Source organism: Penicillium citrinum (genome assembly GCF_028827155.1).
Source record: "Penicillium citrinum strain IBT 23319 chromosome Unknown utg000008l:1.0-2707905.0:1.0-2709502.0, whole genome shotgun sequence".
Classification (NCBI taxonomy): domain Eukaryota; kingdom Fungi; phylum Ascomycota; class Eurotiomycetes; order Eurotiales; family Aspergillaceae; genus Penicillium; species Penicillium citrinum.
Window position 1 is genome coordinate 375942 of NW_026622693.1, and position 18772 is coordinate 394713.

Consider the following 18772-nt stretch of genomic DNA (forward strand, 5'->3'; position numbering starts at 1 on the left):
TATCACATGCTTTTTGTGAAGGTCCACCGCATGACATCGTCTCCTGCGCGTCAACGTTCAACTTCAACATCGAACTATTACATTCCCGATTGACTGGGAACAAGCCGGGCCAGCCAAGACGTGCATTCAATTCTGATCGTCTTATGGTGGTCCTCATGGTGGCCTGTTATAACCTCCGACTCGTTAGAATCTGAAAATGTCCCATAGTAAGAACCAATGGTGACGTCTACTAAATAGTTATCGGGGGTCTGAAACAGGCACTACGGTAGTCATATAGCTTCAAAGCCAAAAGGAAAAAAATGATGTGAAAGCTAGCATTTTGCGGGAAAAAAAAAAAGGTGGTCTCTATCTCCCTATATCAATGATTCTCTTCAATAATACTATCATAGCTCGTTCCATGGGTAGAAGTGGGTGCCAAGTTCGATCTAGCACACTATCAAGCGAATCCACTCTTTAATCACTTCAATTATAGTATGAAGATAATTGTCAGTGTCGTAAAAACGGGAGTCTGAAATCCTACCGTTAGTAAATGGCAGTCGAGCAAGAAGCAAATCCAATTGCAGACGGCGCTTGAATGATTGATCCATTTGGTAGTGTACCAGTAACTAGTTACTCCATAATACATGCGCTGCATATTCCAGAGGGGGACATGCGATCTATGAGATAGTGTGACACCGTAAGCAAGCTTGGTATAAAAGCCACGATGTTGATGCTAGAGAGCAATTCAGATCATTTCTTTCTTCCATGCCAACCCCTCGGTCCTCTCTCTACCCATGCCCTATTCGAGTCACATGTACTGACCGTGCTGTCTTGAGAATTCATCTTCGTTTCAATATGCTATATAGATAGTTCATACATTGAATATAGGTCTACCGTCTACTATAATGTCTGGCAGTGCATGGCGCACTCCTATCCGTTTAGTGCTCAGCCCCTCGCAGCTTTTGTCCCAGAATAGAAATAAGCACGCCTCTGATCGTTCTGAGTGATCCATATCATTATGCAATCAGTGTGGTTTCGCTCACTCTGACCTCAGCTTCTGTACGAAGCCCCTCAATTTAATGCAGGCTGGTGAATAAATAAGATACGCTAAGGCCTTGGCAGTAGGGAGCATATTAGTTGAGGAGATCTCGAGGGTGATTCTATAGGCATAACGCGATCCTGGCTCTGTGAATAGGGCTTTGAGCTGAGATGCAAATGCAATTTGATATGCTGACCATAAGCTGCGTCAATTGAGCAAGCCTCTTTTGAAGATCCCTCCGTGCTGGATGGGGTTGTCAGTGAAATATTAACTATAAATACAGTGTAAAACTACCTACTGGAAAAGATTATTCCCTTCAACTTCATCCTAATCTTACCTCAATCTCAACAGACCGAAATATATCACGATGAGATTCAATCCAATTACTGCCTTCGCTGTTGCGAGTGTCATCTCAGTACAGTCTGCCGAGGCATGGTCGATCCAGTTCCAGGATTACAGCGCCCAAACCCCAGAGTATAGTGAAAAACTGACAAACATGAAAGACAATTTTTGTTGTACGACTGGACTGCCTTAGAGAACGAATGCAACATCTGATTTACATCTATAGATAATATGAATGACCTAGATACGGCAAATCCTTGGAATGACAGAGTGGATAGAGCTTGGATTTGGGATGCTATTTGTGTTTTCTGGGCGTAAGTTTGGCACCTATTTACCTGAAATAACTGTTAATTGATACTCGAAATAGTGATTATGGTTGTTCTGGGCATCACACAAAGACAGAAACCGGTGCTGCTGGAACTCATCTTGTTGATTTCGCCGGAGTATGTAAGACAGGATTCACAGAGTGGAGAAACAGAATTTCTTCATTCAGATGCTGCTCAGGAACTACCTGGTGTGACGGAGGAAGTCCAGGTTGTACCTAGAATGATTACACGCGGAAATCTCAGCCATATATCCGACTAAACGCTGGAAAAAGGTGGAAGCTAGGGTATAACAGTTAGTCACCCATACATACTCGGTGGTATGCAGTTCTCGGGCTATGGTGGGTAAGGCAGTGACCACAATATTATCCTCCGGCGTTACAGCGAATCCGCTAAGACAAAGAGTACCAAAGAGCACCCAGTACCTCCATGAAGATATTACAGGCGCGTCATGTCCCTCAGTAGACGGTAGTTCGGAATCCTGGAGATCGATATCTGTTTTCGGATGAATGGAAGACATAGTTGAGAGGGCCCGAGGAATTCTATCTCCAATGAATGAACGAAGGTGATTTTACCAAACATTTAAGTGCATGGATTAAACAAACTTTGTCTGATGCTTGGAAGCATCAAACAACGACGGAGACTTATTGTATACACGCGCGGAGACATACCAGGATGTACGGAAACTTTTGGTTGTTCTGTAAAATGTGCAGTCATCATGCACTGACAAGTCACTAGCCACTATTGCCAATGGTCCCTTTCAATTGATTTCGATATGACCATCGAAATACACGTACATGGTCCGGGCAGCTGTGGGTTGTGGTGAAATATCTATTAGGTATTCTTGAAGACAACAGCTTAGTGCCTGAGGCAGCAAATTTTATACTCTGCCTGTCAATGGAAATCTTCAATAGATTGTTCTACCTTTTTTATGATTCTCAAAAAATTTCAGGTTGAGTTCGATATACTAGTACTTCTACAAATCGGTGAATAACTGTCACCAGTCTTGAATATTGTTTGTGGTGGTACTTCTCGAAATAAATCGAGATGTCCTGATCTGCTTCTCCCTGCTGAATGCTCCACTTCACACCTCCGCGGATCCGCGGATCATCAGATCGGAGGCTCCTAGAAACATCAAATCCCCTTAAACTACGTATTTAAACATTTCATCTCCCCTCAAAAATAATTCATACATCCCCAAGTAATATTCCTTAACCCTTCAAAATGCCACCCAAACGTATCGCAATAATCACCAGCAGTACTCGTCGTCCTCGCCTCAATCCAACAATCACCCACTACGTCTATGACGTCCTCATGAGGGACCCGATGATCCCGACAAACCACCAATTGACCACATCATCCAACACCTCACAATCACAATCACCAGACGAAATCACAGACACAGATCCCAAGCATGTGATTTTCGAAATCCTAGATCTATCAAAACAATCTCTCCCCCTCTACGATGAATCCGTCATTCCAGCAAGTCTCCCACCAGATAATCCAACACCACACTACAGCAAACCACACACAAAGAACTGGTCGGCCACCGTACAAAAATACGATGCTTTTATCTTCGTCACGCCGCAATATAACTGGAGTATCCCGGCAAGTTTAAAGAATGCCCTCGATTACCTTTTTCATGAGTGGAAAGGTAAACCTGCGGGGATAGTTACGTATGGATCGCGTGGGGGTGTGAAGGCGGCGGATCATTTACGGGGGATTCTTATGGGGCTTAGGATGGATGTTGTTGGGACTGCGCCGGGTTTGGCGGTTAAATTTACGGGATTACCTGTTGGAAATCTTTCTGAGGAGGAGGAGAGAGTTGAGTTGGATGAGAGAGATGTTGCTGGGTGGAAGGATGCTGGGATTGAAGGGATGATGAGGAATTTGGGGATGGAACTTGTTTGTGAATTGGATAAGGGGAAATGAGGTATAGAAACTTCCAAGATTAGACCGAAGGTTCGATCTAATTCATATATAATGAAGGGTTGAACTTGAATGGTGATATTATTTTGATTGATTATTGTATAGAGTCATTGTATGTCTCATGAGTATGTCCAGGCATTAATCGTATAAATATACTCCAAACAATTTAGTCCTTCTTTCTTCTTTTACCCTTCTTTCTGTTCAACCATTGAAGGTAATATTCCTCCTTCACTGTTCTGTCAAAATATCCTCCCTCGTGATCCCACTGCGCTCACACATCGCGCGGAAGATCCCATCGGGATTATCCCACAACGAAACAGGACTATCCATCTCCGCAATCTGTCCTTGATCCATCACGCAAATACGATCATAATGAATGATGGTACGTAAACGATGCGCAATACAGAGCAGAGTTTTACCCTGGAATCCCTGTGCCATCGTCCGCTGAATCTTCTGGTCCGTTTCAAAGTCAACGGAAGACGTAGCTTCGTCACACACGATGATGCGTGCATCGCGAACCAATGCTCGGGCAAGTGCCATCAACTGGCGCTGACCAAGGGAAAAATTCAGACCTTCCTCATCGACTGCTGACTCGAGGGTGAGACGGTTTGTGGGCCGGGGCTTGGTGTCGCTACCCATAACCGGAGTCGTAGAACCTGTACCAGGTTCGCTGTGCAAACCGTCTAGCTCAGGACTGAGAGTGTTATCGCTGATGAGATATGCTTTTCGCAGTGCGGACCACAGTTCCAGATCGGAATGTTCATCGAATGGATCAAGGTTGGAACGGATGGTGCCCCGGAAGAGAGCCGGGTCTTGTGGGATAATCGCCAGACGAGATCGAAGGTCGTGAAGACCGACAGTGGAAATATCTATATCGTCAATGTGAATAGTGCCGCCAGATAGCTCTGTCAGTCGAAACAATGCAGACATGATACTCGATTTGCCTGCGCCTGTTCTACCGACGATACCAATGCGCTCACCACCCCTCACGTCCATAGTAAGACCCTTCAGTACGAGCGGCAAACCATCTCGATAACGCATCTTCGCGTCGTCGAACACAATACGGCCTTTCTCGGGCCAGCTGGACGATACCTCGGTAAGATGCAGAGGCGCTTCTTCCTCCAACTCTGTTCCATAATAGTGAACACGCTCGGTAGCGTTCATATTGTTCTCGACCTCTGCAAGCTGTCGCACCGTGAACTGAAGCATCTGAGCAATGGCAAGAATGTACGATAGCACCAGACCTGAAATACTAGGGGAGACATTGAACCGAGACGTCACGACTAAAACGCCGATAACGAATACCAGAGTAGTAGCCACAGCATCTAAGCGGACACTCAGCCAGCGCTGATTGGAGAATGTCAGGAAGTAAGCTCCGTTCATAGTATCAATTGAACTGCGAATACTGCGACGAAATTGACTTTCGACTCCATATGCGCGGATACAGGCAGTTCCAGTAATGGCTTCGCCGAACCGGGCATAGACCATGGATCGGAGAACTGCTTCGTGTCGCTTCATCTCGCGGGCTGAGGCTCGGTAGTAGTTGGAGGCGAGGAGGAATAAGATAAAGAGGGGGACCAGAGCAATAACGAAGTAATAGAAGAATACAATGATGAGAATCATGACGGAAATAATCATCGTCATTGTCAATGCGTAGATCCTCATTGCGTCCGACAATTCATTGTCCATGACCTGAATATCCTTCGAGAAACGATTGGTGATTCGTCCTAGAGGAGTAGTATCGAAAAAGGACATTGGGGCACGCAAGACTCGAGTCATCGCACGTTGAAGCATGGTCCGACTTGCATTTGTTCCACACGTCGTCATATATGTCGAAAATGAAAACATGCACAATACAACACTTGCACCCAGCGCGGCATAAATTCCAATATACTCGCCTGTCGACATACCGGGATATTTATCAGAGGTCCAGTAAGAAAGCCACAGACTTGTCCAAATGTTGGCGACGTTGGTAAGTCCAAGTAAAATGAATACAACAAGAGCGTTGAAGTAGCTACCAGAAGCACGAATGTATGCTTTCCACACGCTCCATCCAACTGAGGCTGTAGCCTTCTCCTCCTGCTGCATCAAAGCGGCAGTGGGCTTGGTGGGAGCCTTCTTAGGAGCAGTCTCGACCTCATCTGGTTTCTTAATCTCATCGCCTTCTTTCGCAGCTTCCTCGTCTTCGTTCGAATCCTCTTGGCGCGATGTAGACATAAGACGTTTAAACAGCTCGTTATCATGCATGAGATTCTCAAAAGTATCAATCGCATCAATACGCCCTTCATCCATAACAACAATGCGATCGCAACGATTGAGAACGTGCAGCTGATGAGTTGCAAGGATCCGACATCGATCTTTCAAAAGACCGCAAATAGCTTTGTCCATAATATGTCGGCCAACATGAGCATCAACCGCGGACAAAGGGTCATCCATCAGAACTAGCTCGGCATTGAAATATATCGCGCGGGCGATGTTGAGACGCTGCTTCTGTCCTCCAGAGACAGTGATACCTCGTTCTCCGATTTCCGTTTGATCGCCGTTAGGAAGAATCTCTAGGTCTGGAGCCAGGGCGCATGCGTCGATAACCTGATTGTACCATGTTTCATCGTAGTCCTTCCCGAATAAAACATTGTTGCGGACAGAAGTGTTTTGGATCCAAGCGTATTGTGGACAGAAAGACCTTGTTGTGCTCATCTTTACTGTGCCCTCTGTCACGCGCATATCGCCTGCAAGGGCAGATAGCAATGAACTCTTACCACAGCCCACGGTTCCAATCACGGCAATGAGCTCGTTGCGCCCGACTTCAAATGTGACGTCTTTGAGCTTGAAGGGCTCAGAGGAGACAGCCTTCTCTTGCTCCTCAACCTCCTTACGAAGGGCCGCGGATTTGGCATCGGGCCCGGTAGGCTTCTTAGACTTGTCTGCACTGTCCCCATCTTCTGTTGGCAAACGTTCCCAGGTGAAGGAGGCATGGTTTATCTCAATAGCATGATCCATCTGTTCATCTTTCTCGATATCTTCCTTTTGTTCTTCGGCGAGAAGAAACTCTTGAATACGATTCAGAGCAGTCCAAGCATCGGTAACCTGACCAATGACCAAAGGCAGCATGTTCAATGGCATCCGCAGGGAATTGAATAGCGCCAGCGAGGAGAAGATCTCAGCGGCGTGAAGGTCATGTTTAGAGAGAGCGTAGGTAATAAATGCCAGCATGGAAGCAAATATAGGAATTGACATGGACACACAGAGAATTCCATTACGCACAGCAAGAAGAGTCTGAATAGAACGGATCTCCCTTTTGCGAATCTCTTTAAGTCGATTGAGAAAACTGCTCTCCCAGCCAAAATATTTGACGAACCGGACTGCTTGGAGAATTTCCTGCGTCAGTGAGACTCGCTGATCGGTTATCTTGTTGATGTTTCGACGACGTTTCACTAGGAACCGGACGGCGTATGTGAGGAATGGCATGCCAAAAACGAGTAGAGCGTATCCAGAGAGACAACTGTATCCAATATTCACCAATAACAGCACCAGAGTGACGATGATTGAGATCGGGGCAGTCCAGATCAAATGGAACATGCCGCAAGCCAAATTGATACGATCTACATCGATACTCATCAGTGCAACAATACGCCCATTGTTCCACCCAGTTCCATCTCCTGCAACTGCTGCGTTTGGAGCTGTACTCTTCGTCTCTTTCTCCTGTTTATGAGGCTCTTTTCCCTCCTGTTGTTTCTTTTCCTCTTGATTATGACCATTCTTCATGAGGGCCTCCTTCGACGCCTCCAATGCCTTAACTTCTTCTTCGGTCGCCTTCCCACCAGCCTTCGCCCTCCCTGACAATTTCATTGCCTTATTGAAAATCTGCGATATCAAGACTGCGCGAATCTGCCCACCAACCATTTGACCTCGGTATAAAAACTGGTTCGTGCATAAGCTCTGACAGGCCTGCATTAGCGTAATACCGACGACGAACCCCATTCCACGACCGATATGCGGGGCCGGGAGGTCGCTATGCTGGGCGGCGTATGCCTCGGTGGCGAAGGCAATCAAATAGCGAGTTAAATATGGCGCAAACACCTGGAGCAACGAGCTGAAGAGCTGACAAATTGCGCCGAGCAGGAACTCAAATCGGAATGTGTCGTATAAAGCCTGGACAAGTGGACGTTTGCTACCGCGTTCCGTGCGGTCTTTCAATGCCGCATCCAACCTTTCTGCTAGCACGTCGACGGTGCGATCTGGATTGACCGTCCAGATATCTTGTAATTCAAGTGGGCGCAGATATCCTACCTTTGATTGTGAATATTCAGTCAGCAATATGCTCATCATGCAAGACCCGCGCCCGAGATTCATCTATCAAGGGTTGAAATACTCACCCGCATCAATGGGGACATCCATTGAAAAGACACGATACTCAAGAACGACGCGCCATGTTCTTTCGACGCAGTGCGTTCCTCCGGAACAGGCGGCGGGGTCTGCCATCTCAAAGGATTCCATCTCCGATACCATTTTCGTTTAGGTACGACAGGCTGTAACTCATTATCGGGCGCCTTGGCTTCATCTTCCCCGGATGCCGATCCCTGACTGGACGCAGCCTGCAATTTTTCATTATCCGCCACCACTACCTGAGGCAGTGGATCTGGCGGTGCGGACATGAACGGACGCCCAAATTGGCGAGGAGAGGAAAAATGAAGGGGAGGAATTGAATGATCGAAGATGCGACGGAGAAGAAAAAGAAGTTCGGACGAAATCTGGAGTTTGAAAAAAAGCAAGGTTGGTAATGAGTCGGAGATAACCCGACGATCTTAACACCGGAATGTCGCATGCGGAATGAAGCAGTCCATCGGTTATTTATTTATACACATCGATGATTCATGGAATAACATAGTCTACATAAATGGGAGGGGGGAAATAGACCGATAGCTCGCTAATTTTGCTAGATCAAGCAACAATCTGATTATCTCCGAAAAAGACTGACTCGTGTGTAAAGTGTCTCGATCATCGGAATTCAGACGTTTAAGAACTCCGCTCGAAGCTTCGGAAGGGAAAGACAAAGATCCACCATGGCTTGCTTCTTTAGTGGAGCAAATATTTAGACCCGTCGGACAGTCAACTGTTCTTATTCGCATTCGCATTCGCATTCATGGGTGGGATATATCAATCACGCAACGCTGAGTGGATGGTCGGTCATCGGAATTCGTGTATGCCGGCACTAGAATGACTTGGGTTAGTCTGGATTGAATATTAATAATGGATGATAAATGATAAGCGAGCTGGGAAGATGAATAACTATAAAATCGAGTTGAGAATGATATCGAACGTTGGGAATATAGTGTATAACTATTAGATGATAACTGTAGTACGTAGTACGAGGATAGATGATGCATTAAGGCTTGCATAGACATAGAGGGATACCTCGTGTAACACGAACTAACAACTCCTCGCTTCAACATTCATTCTGGTGCATACTAGCAGTTACTCGGAGTAACTAGCTGTGAGGTACTATCTGCTGTACTATTAAATGCATTATTGCATGTATGCTGCGCTGATAAGATATGCATTAGTGAGAGACTGTGACTGGTAACGCTCTTCATAGTATGTAATGCTAAGTCTATTATTCATAGAGACCCATCGCTGAGAACTGGCAATTTTTGAGTATACAAATTCTAGGTGGCTAAGCTATCCTCTAATTGATGTGGAATACATGGGTTCCGTTCCTTCGTCAGGTCGTAGGATGATATCATCCGGTGAAACAGAAAGAAAAAGAAAGAAATGAAAAGAACAGAGAGAATCGATCTATGCAAACGTCATGAGATTTGAGACCCGTCTAGTTCTCAACACCAATCTTAACCTTCTTCTCAGGTGGAGGAATCACTTCATCCTCGACCGCGTCTTTCAAGTTAGGCAATTCGGTCACGGCGTCGTGGATGATCTTCAGCGCCTGTTGAATCTCCTCCTCGGTGATGACTAGAGGCGGGGCCAGACGGATGATGTTCTGGTGAGTGGGTTTGGCCTGGATAAATCAGTCAGGACAATTCTCCCATATATTGTGGTATACATGTATATGAAATGATGTCAGCTAGAATGCACTTACAAGCAAGCCCTTAGTCTTCATCAGCATGCACAAATCCCAAGCGGTGTGTCCGTTGGTCTTCGACTCGTCAATGACAATAGCATTTAGCAGACCCTTGCCCCGTACTGTCTCAATCAGAGGGCTCTTGAGAGCCTCCAAACCCTGTCGGAAAATGTGTCCGAGCTTCTCTGCCCGTTCAACCATCTGCTCTTCCTGTACGACTTCGAGGGCGCGGATAGCAACTGCACATCCAAGAGGGTTACCACCGTAGGTTGAGCCGTGGGTACCAGGCTCAATAGTAAGCATGACGTCCTTACGGCCTAACACACACGAAACGGGGTACATACCGCCCGAGATGGCCTTACCCAGCAAGACCAAGTCGGGCTTGATTCCGCTCCACTCGTGACAGAGCAGCTTGCCAGTACGAGCGATGCCTGTCTGGATCTCATCACAGATCAAAAGGGCGTTGTACTTGTCGCAGAGAGCACGAGCTTCCTGGAGGTAGTCGGGATCGGGCACAACAATACCGGCCTCGCCCTGGATAGGCTCAACCAGGAACGCAGCGAGATTGGGACCAGCTGCCTCGAAGGCCTCCCGCAGAGCTGCCTTATCATTGTATGTGATGGGCTTCTCGGTGCCGGGGATGTTGCAGCCAATACCGGGGAGGTAAGGGCCATAGTGTTCACGGGACTCGGGGTCAGAAGAAAGAGAAATGGCCGCAAACTAGGAGTTGTTGTTAGTGATGTTTGGTTTATATATATCTCTCTCTCGGGTGGGATTAAAGGGATATGAGCTTACCGTTCGGCCGTGGAAGTTGTTCTCCGCACTCAACACGACAGCCTTGTTCTCTGGAATGCCCTTGACCTTGTATCCCCACTTACGGGCGATCTTAATACCAGTCTCGACAGCCTCGGCACCAGTATTCATAGGAAGTACCATATCAAAGCCAAAATAGCTGGTGACGAACTCGGCAAACCGAGGGAAGACATCATTGTAGAAGGCGCGCGAGCTCAAAGTGACCCGAGAGGCCTGATCCACAAGAGCAGCAACCAACTTGGGGTGGCAGTGACCTTGATTAACGGCCGAGTAGGCGGACAGGAAGTCCAGATAATGACGACCCTCAGGGTCCCAGACGGAGGTTCCCTGAGCCCGAGCAAAGACTACTGGCAGGGGGTGATAATTGTGAGCCGCATAATCCTTTTCAGCCTGAATGGCTTCGGAGGTTGAGGCTGCGTGATAGTGTGCGAGATCACTGTTGCCGTTGGCGGGCATGGTGGATGTGGAGTATATGCGGGGGTGGAGTAGAGTAAGAGTTGAGTAGAATAGAGGAAGTAGATGAAAGAGTTCGAGTCAATAGTCAGAGTAATAATAGAGAATCACGAATCACAATCCAATCTTGTGATAATCCAGAGAGAAGAAATTGGAGTGAAGAAATAAAATGCGCAGTCGAGAAGGGAGAAGAAGTTCCCAACTTATACCGCCTCCGCCTTTTCCCTTAAGTGCAGGTCGTCGCGAGTCTCAGACTTCCTTGACATCCACAGTTCGCTAAGTGCAGGATTACACGAGTCTCGTCAAGCTGCCCCCTTGTTAACATCCACACTTTACTCCAATCGGTCTTGGTGACCGGCCCGGTCTCCGCTGTTCATTTGAAAGAAATATTTATTGGCTTTTTGTGGATTTGTTCGTGGTTGGCGTGGTTCGGTTTTGGGTGCTGATACTGGTGCTGGTGCTTGGTCTACTCCACGGCGCAAACATCCACCATGGTTTAGAGGGCCCAACCACTCATTGATTTCCGATTACGAGTAACGGGTCTTCCTCGCTAGACTTGGTTGTCTTCCGCGCGATGTCCACTTCCAATTCCTCTGCGCGTCGCGTCACGTCGTCGTCGTCGTCTTCTGCATCGCCAAGTGTCAACATCTTCCTTTTTCTTGTCGCATTCCGTCTACTCAATGCCTTGACTCTTCGGACCTTCTTCCAACCTGATGAGTTCTTTCAGTCTTTGGAACCAGCTTGGCAGATTGCTTTTGGTAAAGATCAAGGCGCCTGGTTGACTTGGGTGAGTTGGACCGTGATCTCTTGATCTGCGCAGCTACACAGCAAATAAAAATATAATATCATGAAAGCTAATCTTCTCTCTATCAGGAATGGCGTCACCAGCTTCGTTCCTCTTTGCACCCCCTCCTCTTCGCCGCTATCTATAGGGCTGCCGACCTCCTTGCCTCCTCTCTCCATCTCTCTTCTGCCACGCGCGCAGAGCTCGTACTCGCGGGCCCCAAGACTGCGCAGGCTATTATCGCGGCACTCGGTGACTTTTATACCTGGAAACTAGCCAGTCGCATTTATGGGAATGATTCGCGCGGGGCTTGGACAACGGTAGGTCTTCAACATAACCATCAGAAAGATTTTGCGGGGAAACTCAAGCAAAACAAAATGAATAAATTAGTGGCTAATTGTTGCAGTTGCTGGTCACGGTCCTAAACCCTTGGCAATGGTTCTGCTCGACAAGAACACTGTCGAATTGCTTGGAAACAACAATCACAATCGTCGCGCTGGATCTTTGGCCCTGGCAGTGGTCAATTGGAGAATCTTCCGGCGATAACCGCAAGAATGAGAAGCGCACGGCCGCGGATCGAGCGTTGTTGTCGAGGTAAGATGAAAAGATACACTCAACCCTGCAGCTTGTTACATCAGCCACTGACGCACCATCTCAGCTTTCGCCAATGCTTGCTTCTCGCCGCCCTCGCTTGCATACTGCGACCAACTAATATCTTGATCTGGGTGACTTTGGCCAGCATCGTTTGGTTTCGGAGTTCCTGGGGGGGACGCATAGTACTTGTGCGAGAAGCACTTATTTGCGGGTATGTTTCGCATTGACAAGTCCATAGCGATCAAGTAGATGCAGAATGACTAACACCCAATTTAGGTCCGCTGTACTCACTGTCTCTGCCGTGGCAGATCGTCTCTTCTATGGATTCTGGACATTTCCACCACTCAGATTTCTGTACTTCAATATCGCACAATCATTGGCCGTCTTTTACGGTCGAAATGATTGGCATTACTATTTGTCACAGGGCCTGCCCCTTCTCCTGACGACCGCATTGCCCTTCGCCATTTGGGGTATCTATCAAACATTGACAAACCGGACTTTCACCACCGACAGGTTACAAACAGAGACTCGGATCCAACTAGCGACGATCTGCCTGGTGATGCCCTTTGCGCTCTCCTTGATTTCCCACAAGGAAGTGCGTTTCATATACCCGCTGCTCCCAGCACTCCATATCCTCGCAGCACAGCCGATGGTTCAGTTCTTTGCTCCAGCAGTCTACTACAGACAATCTTCGGCTTACACCCCGCAAAGATTGCTACTCATATTTTACGTCCTCGCCAACGTCGTCATAGCATGGTATACCAGTACTCGACACGCTTCGGGGGTCATCGACGTCATGGCTTATCTTCGCCAGCAGCATGAAGTCCATGCTACACAGGATATAACTCGGTTTTCATCTGTTACCCCCGGAAATGGGATCACAGCAGGTTTCTTAATGCCATGCCACAGTACCCCCTGGCGATCTCATCTCGTGTACCCCACAGTTGACGCCTGGGCCCTATCCTGCGAGCCTCCGATCGACTTCACCGAGTCTGAAAAGGCTGTGTACCGCGATGAAGCGGACCAATTCTACGATGACCCTGTACAATTCCTCCGCGACAATATGGCCGGTGGACTACGTCATCTACCTAGACGACCAAGCTACAACTCAGCCACAGGCCTATCGCCCTCTGAAACTCAGCACGAATGGCCAGACTACCTCATTTTCTTCCAACAACTCGAACCCACCATGAAAAACCTCCTCCGCGGCTCCTTTTACGGTGAATGCTGGCGTACATTTAACACAGACTGGCATGATGACTGGCGCCGACAAGGTGATATCATCGTCTGGTGCCTTGACACCACCGAACAAGACAAATGGCGTGAAAGTCAGCGCCAACTACATTTAAAACATCACCACCAATTAGCCCGTATCCGGGAATTCCATTTCGATCAAATGATCGAGGCCTTGAAAAAAGAAGCCAGTCGTCACACACAGTCTAGTCGAAGTTGGCAAAATTATCTTCCAACCCGCTCGTCATTCTCACTCAGTGCCCCCTGGTCCTCGACTCAACCTAGTTTCGACAAGAAGCTCATATCCTGGTTCCGGGCTGTTAAGGCTTACTTGTCTCCTCGACCCTCGAATCTTTGGGGAACGGGTCGGTCAACGCCGAATATTCGGGACTGGATTCCAAAGTCTCTTTCGTCTGTTTTACCGGAGTGGAGGGGATCATCGACTGGTAAGTCTGGGAAGAAGCGTTTGAGTGAGCGGGAGCTTTGGTCATGATTATTTCTGCCGATCTTCTTCTGACTATTTATATTTATAGAAGAGTAATTTCTGTATAATTCGTGTCTTCGTGGGCATGTGTCTAATTAGTATCTGTTTTAGTATATAGAGATAATAATCTTCATTTCGTTACTAGAACTAAGTATCTGCTAGTATCTCTGCATGAAAATTGCCAATCAATAAAGTCTCCCAAGAATCGAGGGTTCGAGCCGCCACGACCATTATATATTGCTTTTGAGGTTAATCTTAGCCTCACGGTCTAGTCACCACGGAAGCAAGCGAAAAGAAAAAGAAAAAGAAAGAGAGCAATGGCAGGATACGCGTGAGTGATGACAAGGTCTTCTTCACATTGGCGTACAGAGTGGTGGTTGTATATTAACAACACCACGAAAAGGCGACTCGGGGAGGCAATTTGGATGTATTATATAGGCAAGGGCTGGTGAGCCCGGGGATGAACAAAGTGACTCAAAACCAACGAAATGAATTAAAGACAAGGATCAGCCCAAAATATATACACTAGTATGATACCAAAGACCCGCTAGAAACCCTCGATTATACAAATGAGAAGTGAAAAACAACAAGGGAAGGAAAGTATTAAAGAGTGTGAGAAAGCAAAGCAAAACAAAGCAAAACAGAACAAATCGAATGATACACCATGCCATGCATAACATCTCGACGATTCTATATCCAATCATAAAGAGAAAAGCATAACCGTATCTTCTGCGTCAGAAATGTGGTAGAACAGTGGAGCACGGAGTGGAAAGAGGACCCGCGAAAGAAATCATCAGGCTAATCGGCAGGACATAGATCTCGCTGCATTACAAATGTTTAACCGTAGCGAGCGCTCAAACTGGCAAATGCATCAGGACTATGCCGGCCATTCTGTAGACCATTGACGTCCACACTTGGTTGGCTCATGTGTGTTCTTGGGAAGGGTTTCATGTTAGATGGGGGAGGACCGGGGAAGGGGTTTGGTGTTGAAAAGGGGGATGAAGAGAATGGACTCGAGTTCGGTTTAAAGGGTGTTGTGTTTGTTGCGGAGGTAGGTGCGGAGGCATTTGTGCCGATTCCAATTCCTAGACCTGAGGAGGGCTGAGAAGGTTGGGATGGCTGGTTCAATTGAGAGGGTGTCACGCCTGCTTGGGCGGCGAGGCCGGACCCAACGGAGGCGGCACCGAAGGGGTTACGAGATGCGGTTGTAGGACCGGTTCCGTTTGGAGTGGGCATGGTGGAGCCTGGTTGAGTTTGAGGCGTGGAGCTGAGGGAGGTGGTGAGAGGTGGAACAGGGCTTGGCGCCATGTTGTTAAAAGGTTGAGCTTGAGAATGAGCCTGTGGTTGCTGCGTCTGCTGTTGCTGGTACCGGAATTGGTCGGGGATTTGAGGGACAGATGGTGAAGGTGCCAGGTTGTAGAGCGAAAGAATACTGTTCTTATCCATTTGACCGGTTGTTTGGGGAATCAGCTGAGACGGCTGCTGAGGTTGCTGCTGCTGCTGAGAGGGAAATTGAGGTTGAGTCGTGAAGGGTCCTGCGCTTTGAGGAGCTGTTGGCATAGACTGTTGGAATGGATTATACGATGCTTGTGAGCCATTTGGAGCTTGCTGCTGTTGCTGCTGGGTCTGGAAGGATGGACTCGATCCGAATGGAGAGGTTCCAAAAGGCGAGGTAGAGGATATAGCTGGCATTGTGTTTGCATGCTGAGGCGGACGGAGCGTCGGCGCAGCCGGAGTTGCTGACTGCTGAGCTTGCGCATTTGGCTGAGAGGCGTTAAAAAACGGATTACTCTGCGCCGCAGCACCAGGGCTGTTGAAGGGTTGATTGGCCATGCCGCCCTGCGGCTGAGGTGTATTCTGAAAGAATGGATTGTGGCTGTTGTCCATGGCTTGAGGCGAGGAAACAAAGCCGCCCTGGTTTTGGGCGAATAGAGCTGACGGAGCGAATGGTGGTTGATACGTAGCTTGAGGCTGCATCATCGAATTGGTTTGGTTCGGATATCCACCAGTCGAGTGAGGAAACAATGGCTGCGATACCTGCAGGCCCTGGAAGGAGGTTTCCAAGGTCTGTGCCGAAGTAGGCGTGGGATTTGACTGATCGAACGGATTGTAGGATGTTGTTGCAGACTTTGGCTGTTGCTGCTGCTGCTGCGGAACTGGCATGGAGACAGATCTCTCGAAAGGGTTGTTGGATGTCTGTGTTTGCGGGTTGGGAGTCACAGCGCGCTGAGCTCCAGGCGCAGGCGCAGGCGCGGTGTTGCTTGTTGGAGCTGGAGTCCTCGCGCGTGTAGGGACTGTTCCATTTCCTTCTCCCAGTCGTGATAATGTCTCTACCGCACGATTTAGATCCTCGTTGAGTCCTCGCAGTACCATCTCATTCCGTCGGTCATTGGTGAATCCCATTTCCCGCAAAGCAGCCATCTTCGATTCCAACGAGGCAGTCGTCACATCGGCAACCGGTGCTCCAAGACCACGTTCATAACTCTTTGCTGACGAGGGTGGGGACCAGCGTTCAAGATCAGGATTTGGTGAAGCCTTGGACGATTTGGTCCCGAATCGACGGAGGTTCGAGGTGGAAGCGGACCCGCGCAGACCAAACCCGAAGAGCTTACTTCCGGTCTTTGGTGGCAGTGGTGGAGGAGATCCTTCGGGCGAACCGGCAGGGGATCTATCGCGTCTGGATTCGGGTCTCCTATTGTAGCTCGCATCCTCGCGGCTTGGGGGTTTTGGTTTTCCATCTTCCAACGACCGGTATTGATATTTTTGCCGAATGAATCGTTCCATGCACGAGTCGGCCTCGTCAACGTCGGTTGGGACGGGCGGCTTCACATTTTTCGGGTTATAAATCTTGTTCATCAGATTGTTGCCATGCGATTTCATATTCTGTTCGTCGCATTAACATTAGTCTCCGGATTTCCTCCGTTGCCATCCGGGTATCCGGGATTCACTCACATCGACCTGTTCGGATGACCAGGTATCCATCGACAAGGACTTAACCTTGGAGATATGAGTACCCAGTTTACGGTGGATTGCGGCACACCGCATGCAAAGAAAGATGCCCATCTATCGAAAGTCGGAGGATTAGTTTGGTCGAGAGATAGGAGATAGGAGATCGAGGGGGGAGGAGAATCATACGTTCCAGCTTGCCCATCCTGTTGTGAATAGTTAGAGCAAGGTTATTCATAAACGGGAGAATAGGCATGTTCATGATTTGATCATGATCAAGATCGTATCATCTTGGCACGTACCTGGGGTCAAGGCGTCGCAGTCGGCACAACGGTCATTGCCGGGAATTGTACGGATCAGCTCAGCGAGGGCCTTTTCATTGCGCAACTGCTGGCGCTTGCTGATGCCATTTGGCATATTGAAAGAAAATGAATGTGAAGAGTGGAAACAAGGAATGGACAGGAAGATTAAAAAAGAAAGGAATAGGGGGTAATTGAAGTTGGAAGTGTAAAGTCTGCGAGGGGCAAAAGTTTAAGTCGAACAAGTCGAAAAGTGCGGAGAGTCGAGGCCCAAGGTTCCCCTGGCTCCACCTTTTCTGGAAGAAGCAGAGAAGCAGTTGCAGTACATACATTGAGAATACTACTAGTTATGCAGCGTAGAGTACACAATTGGGAATATCTCAAAATCAATATTATACGAAGTTGTTGCTGGATTGATGCAGATGCTAGATAGACAGGTTTTCACGACAATGCAGCATTGTTCTACAAGTCTCGGAGTACTTAGGTTGGACAATCTTCAGCTGCATTAGGAGGTAGTTCGTGGCTACACTTGGTTTACAAGACTGATAGGAATAAATGATAATTGGATATATTGGTGATGTTGATCAGGAATAGGTGACAATATTAACATTGGCTGGATGAATGAATGTTTGAGCAGCAGGTGACGCCTCCACCATCGCACGTCAGGCCGAAGCCATCGGTGCCGTCGAGAAGCCTTAAGATGCTCTGGGTTATCCATATAGTACGCCAATATGACCTACCATCCTATGGCAAGTGTGTAGAAAGTCTACACAGCAGAGGGATTGGAGGTTGATTATGCGTTCAGAAAGTGTATGAGGAGAGAAAGGGAGTTGCTGCAGATTTTTCGTGATATACCCACGGTCACGTGAGTCATTGCTGCTAGTATCAGTCACGTGGGGAAAGCGGTGAAGCAGCCGAGTAAAACATCGTCTCTCTTTCTTTTCTTCCCGTCTTCTTCTCTTCTTTTCTTTCATTCTCAACCTCAAGATCCACAACCTTGAATGACTTCTTAATGTAGAGGCCGATCTATCCTGTGGGTTCTTGTGTGCACTGTGTGTTTTGTGTATACACACCAATCAATGTAGTATCCCACATAACCCGCGTGGTGCCTGTCCGTGGCTCCTCGTCTCTTGGGTGATTTTTTAATCGTTCGTTCGGTGGGAGATCGAAACCAAACAGCTTTTAGCAGGGCTGCGTCTACTCCACCCTGGTGTTCGCGATATCGAGCAGCAGGACTATTTATACGACGGACATTCTTCTCGTTTTTCAATAGTATAGTTTACTCATTTACTCAATACATCTTTTTCTTCCCAGTGCGCTTGCCTTCCGTTCTTCCACTTGCATGGCATCTTTAGCGAGCTTAATGTAACACTACATCCTTTCATTAAACGGATCGGTGGACCACGACACTTGGGCCTCATTGAGTTTTCTATTCTTGTTCGCCATGAACAGGCAATGGCTGATTGACAGTCGATGGA

General features: G+C 47.8%; 6 protein-coding genes across 6 annotated transcripts; 2 read left to right on the forward strand and 4 right to left on the reverse strand.

Moving 5' to 3' along the window:
* Nucleotides 1-1941: 1941 nt before the first annotated feature.
* Nucleotides 1942-2203, reverse strand: N7469_008576 (uncharacterized protein; the record flags this gene model as incomplete). The annotated part of the gene is made up of 2 exons (XM_056647494.1): nucleotides 1942-1948; nucleotides 1998-2203. The coding sequence occupies 2 exons, from the start codon at nucleotides 2201-2203 to the stop codon at nucleotides 1942-1944; spliced, it is 213 nt and encodes a 70-aa protein (XP_056497259.1).
* Nucleotides 2204-2907: 704 nt separating this feature from the next.
* Nucleotides 2908-3615, forward strand: N7469_008577 (flavin-dependent quinone reductase; the record flags this gene model as incomplete). Its single annotated transcript, XM_056647495.1, has 1 exon — nucleotides 2908-3615. The coding sequence occupies one exon, from the start codon at nucleotides 2908-2910 to the stop codon at nucleotides 3613-3615; it is 708 nt and encodes a 235-aa protein (XP_056497260.1).
* A 225-nt stretch (nucleotides 3616-3840) lies between these two features.
* On the reverse strand, nucleotides 3841-8267 carry N7469_008578 (ATP-binding cassette transporter YOR1; the record flags this gene model as incomplete). The annotated part of the gene is made up of 2 exons (XM_056647496.1): nucleotides 3841-7902; nucleotides 7989-8267. The coding sequence occupies 2 exons, from the start codon at nucleotides 8265-8267 to the stop codon at nucleotides 3841-3843; spliced, it is 4341 nt and encodes a 1446-aa protein (XP_056497261.1).
* Nucleotides 8268-9439: 1172 nt separating this feature from the next.
* car2 (ornithine-oxo-acid transaminase) lies at nucleotides 9440-10957 on the reverse strand (the record flags this gene model as incomplete). The annotated part of the gene is made up of 3 exons (XM_056647497.1): nucleotides 9440-9625; nucleotides 9707-10408; nucleotides 10484-10957. The coding sequence occupies 3 exons, from the start codon at nucleotides 10955-10957 to the stop codon at nucleotides 9440-9442; spliced, it is 1362 nt and encodes a 453-aa protein (XP_056497262.1).
* Nucleotides 10958-11528: 571 nt separating this feature from the next.
* Nucleotides 11529-14058, forward strand: gpi10 (putative glycosylphosphatidylinositol-alpha 1,2 mannosyltransferase; the record flags this gene model as incomplete). Its single annotated transcript, XM_056647498.1, has 5 exons — nucleotides 11529-11741; nucleotides 11828-12058; nucleotides 12145-12332; nucleotides 12397-12543; nucleotides 12609-14058. 5 exons carry the CDS (start codon nucleotides 11529-11531, stop codon nucleotides 14056-14058), a joined length of 2229 nt encoding a protein of 742 aa, XP_056497263.1.
* Nucleotides 14059-14886: 828 nt separating this feature from the next.
* On the reverse strand, nucleotides 14887-17412 carry N7469_008581 (uncharacterized protein; the record flags this gene model as incomplete). Its single annotated transcript, XM_056647499.1, has 4 exons — nucleotides 14887-16932; nucleotides 17002-17112; nucleotides 17185-17201; nucleotides 17298-17412. 4 exons carry the CDS (start codon nucleotides 17410-17412, stop codon nucleotides 14887-14889), a joined length of 2289 nt encoding a protein of 762 aa, XP_056497264.1.
* Between the last annotated feature and the right edge of the window lie 1360 nt (nucleotides 17413-18772).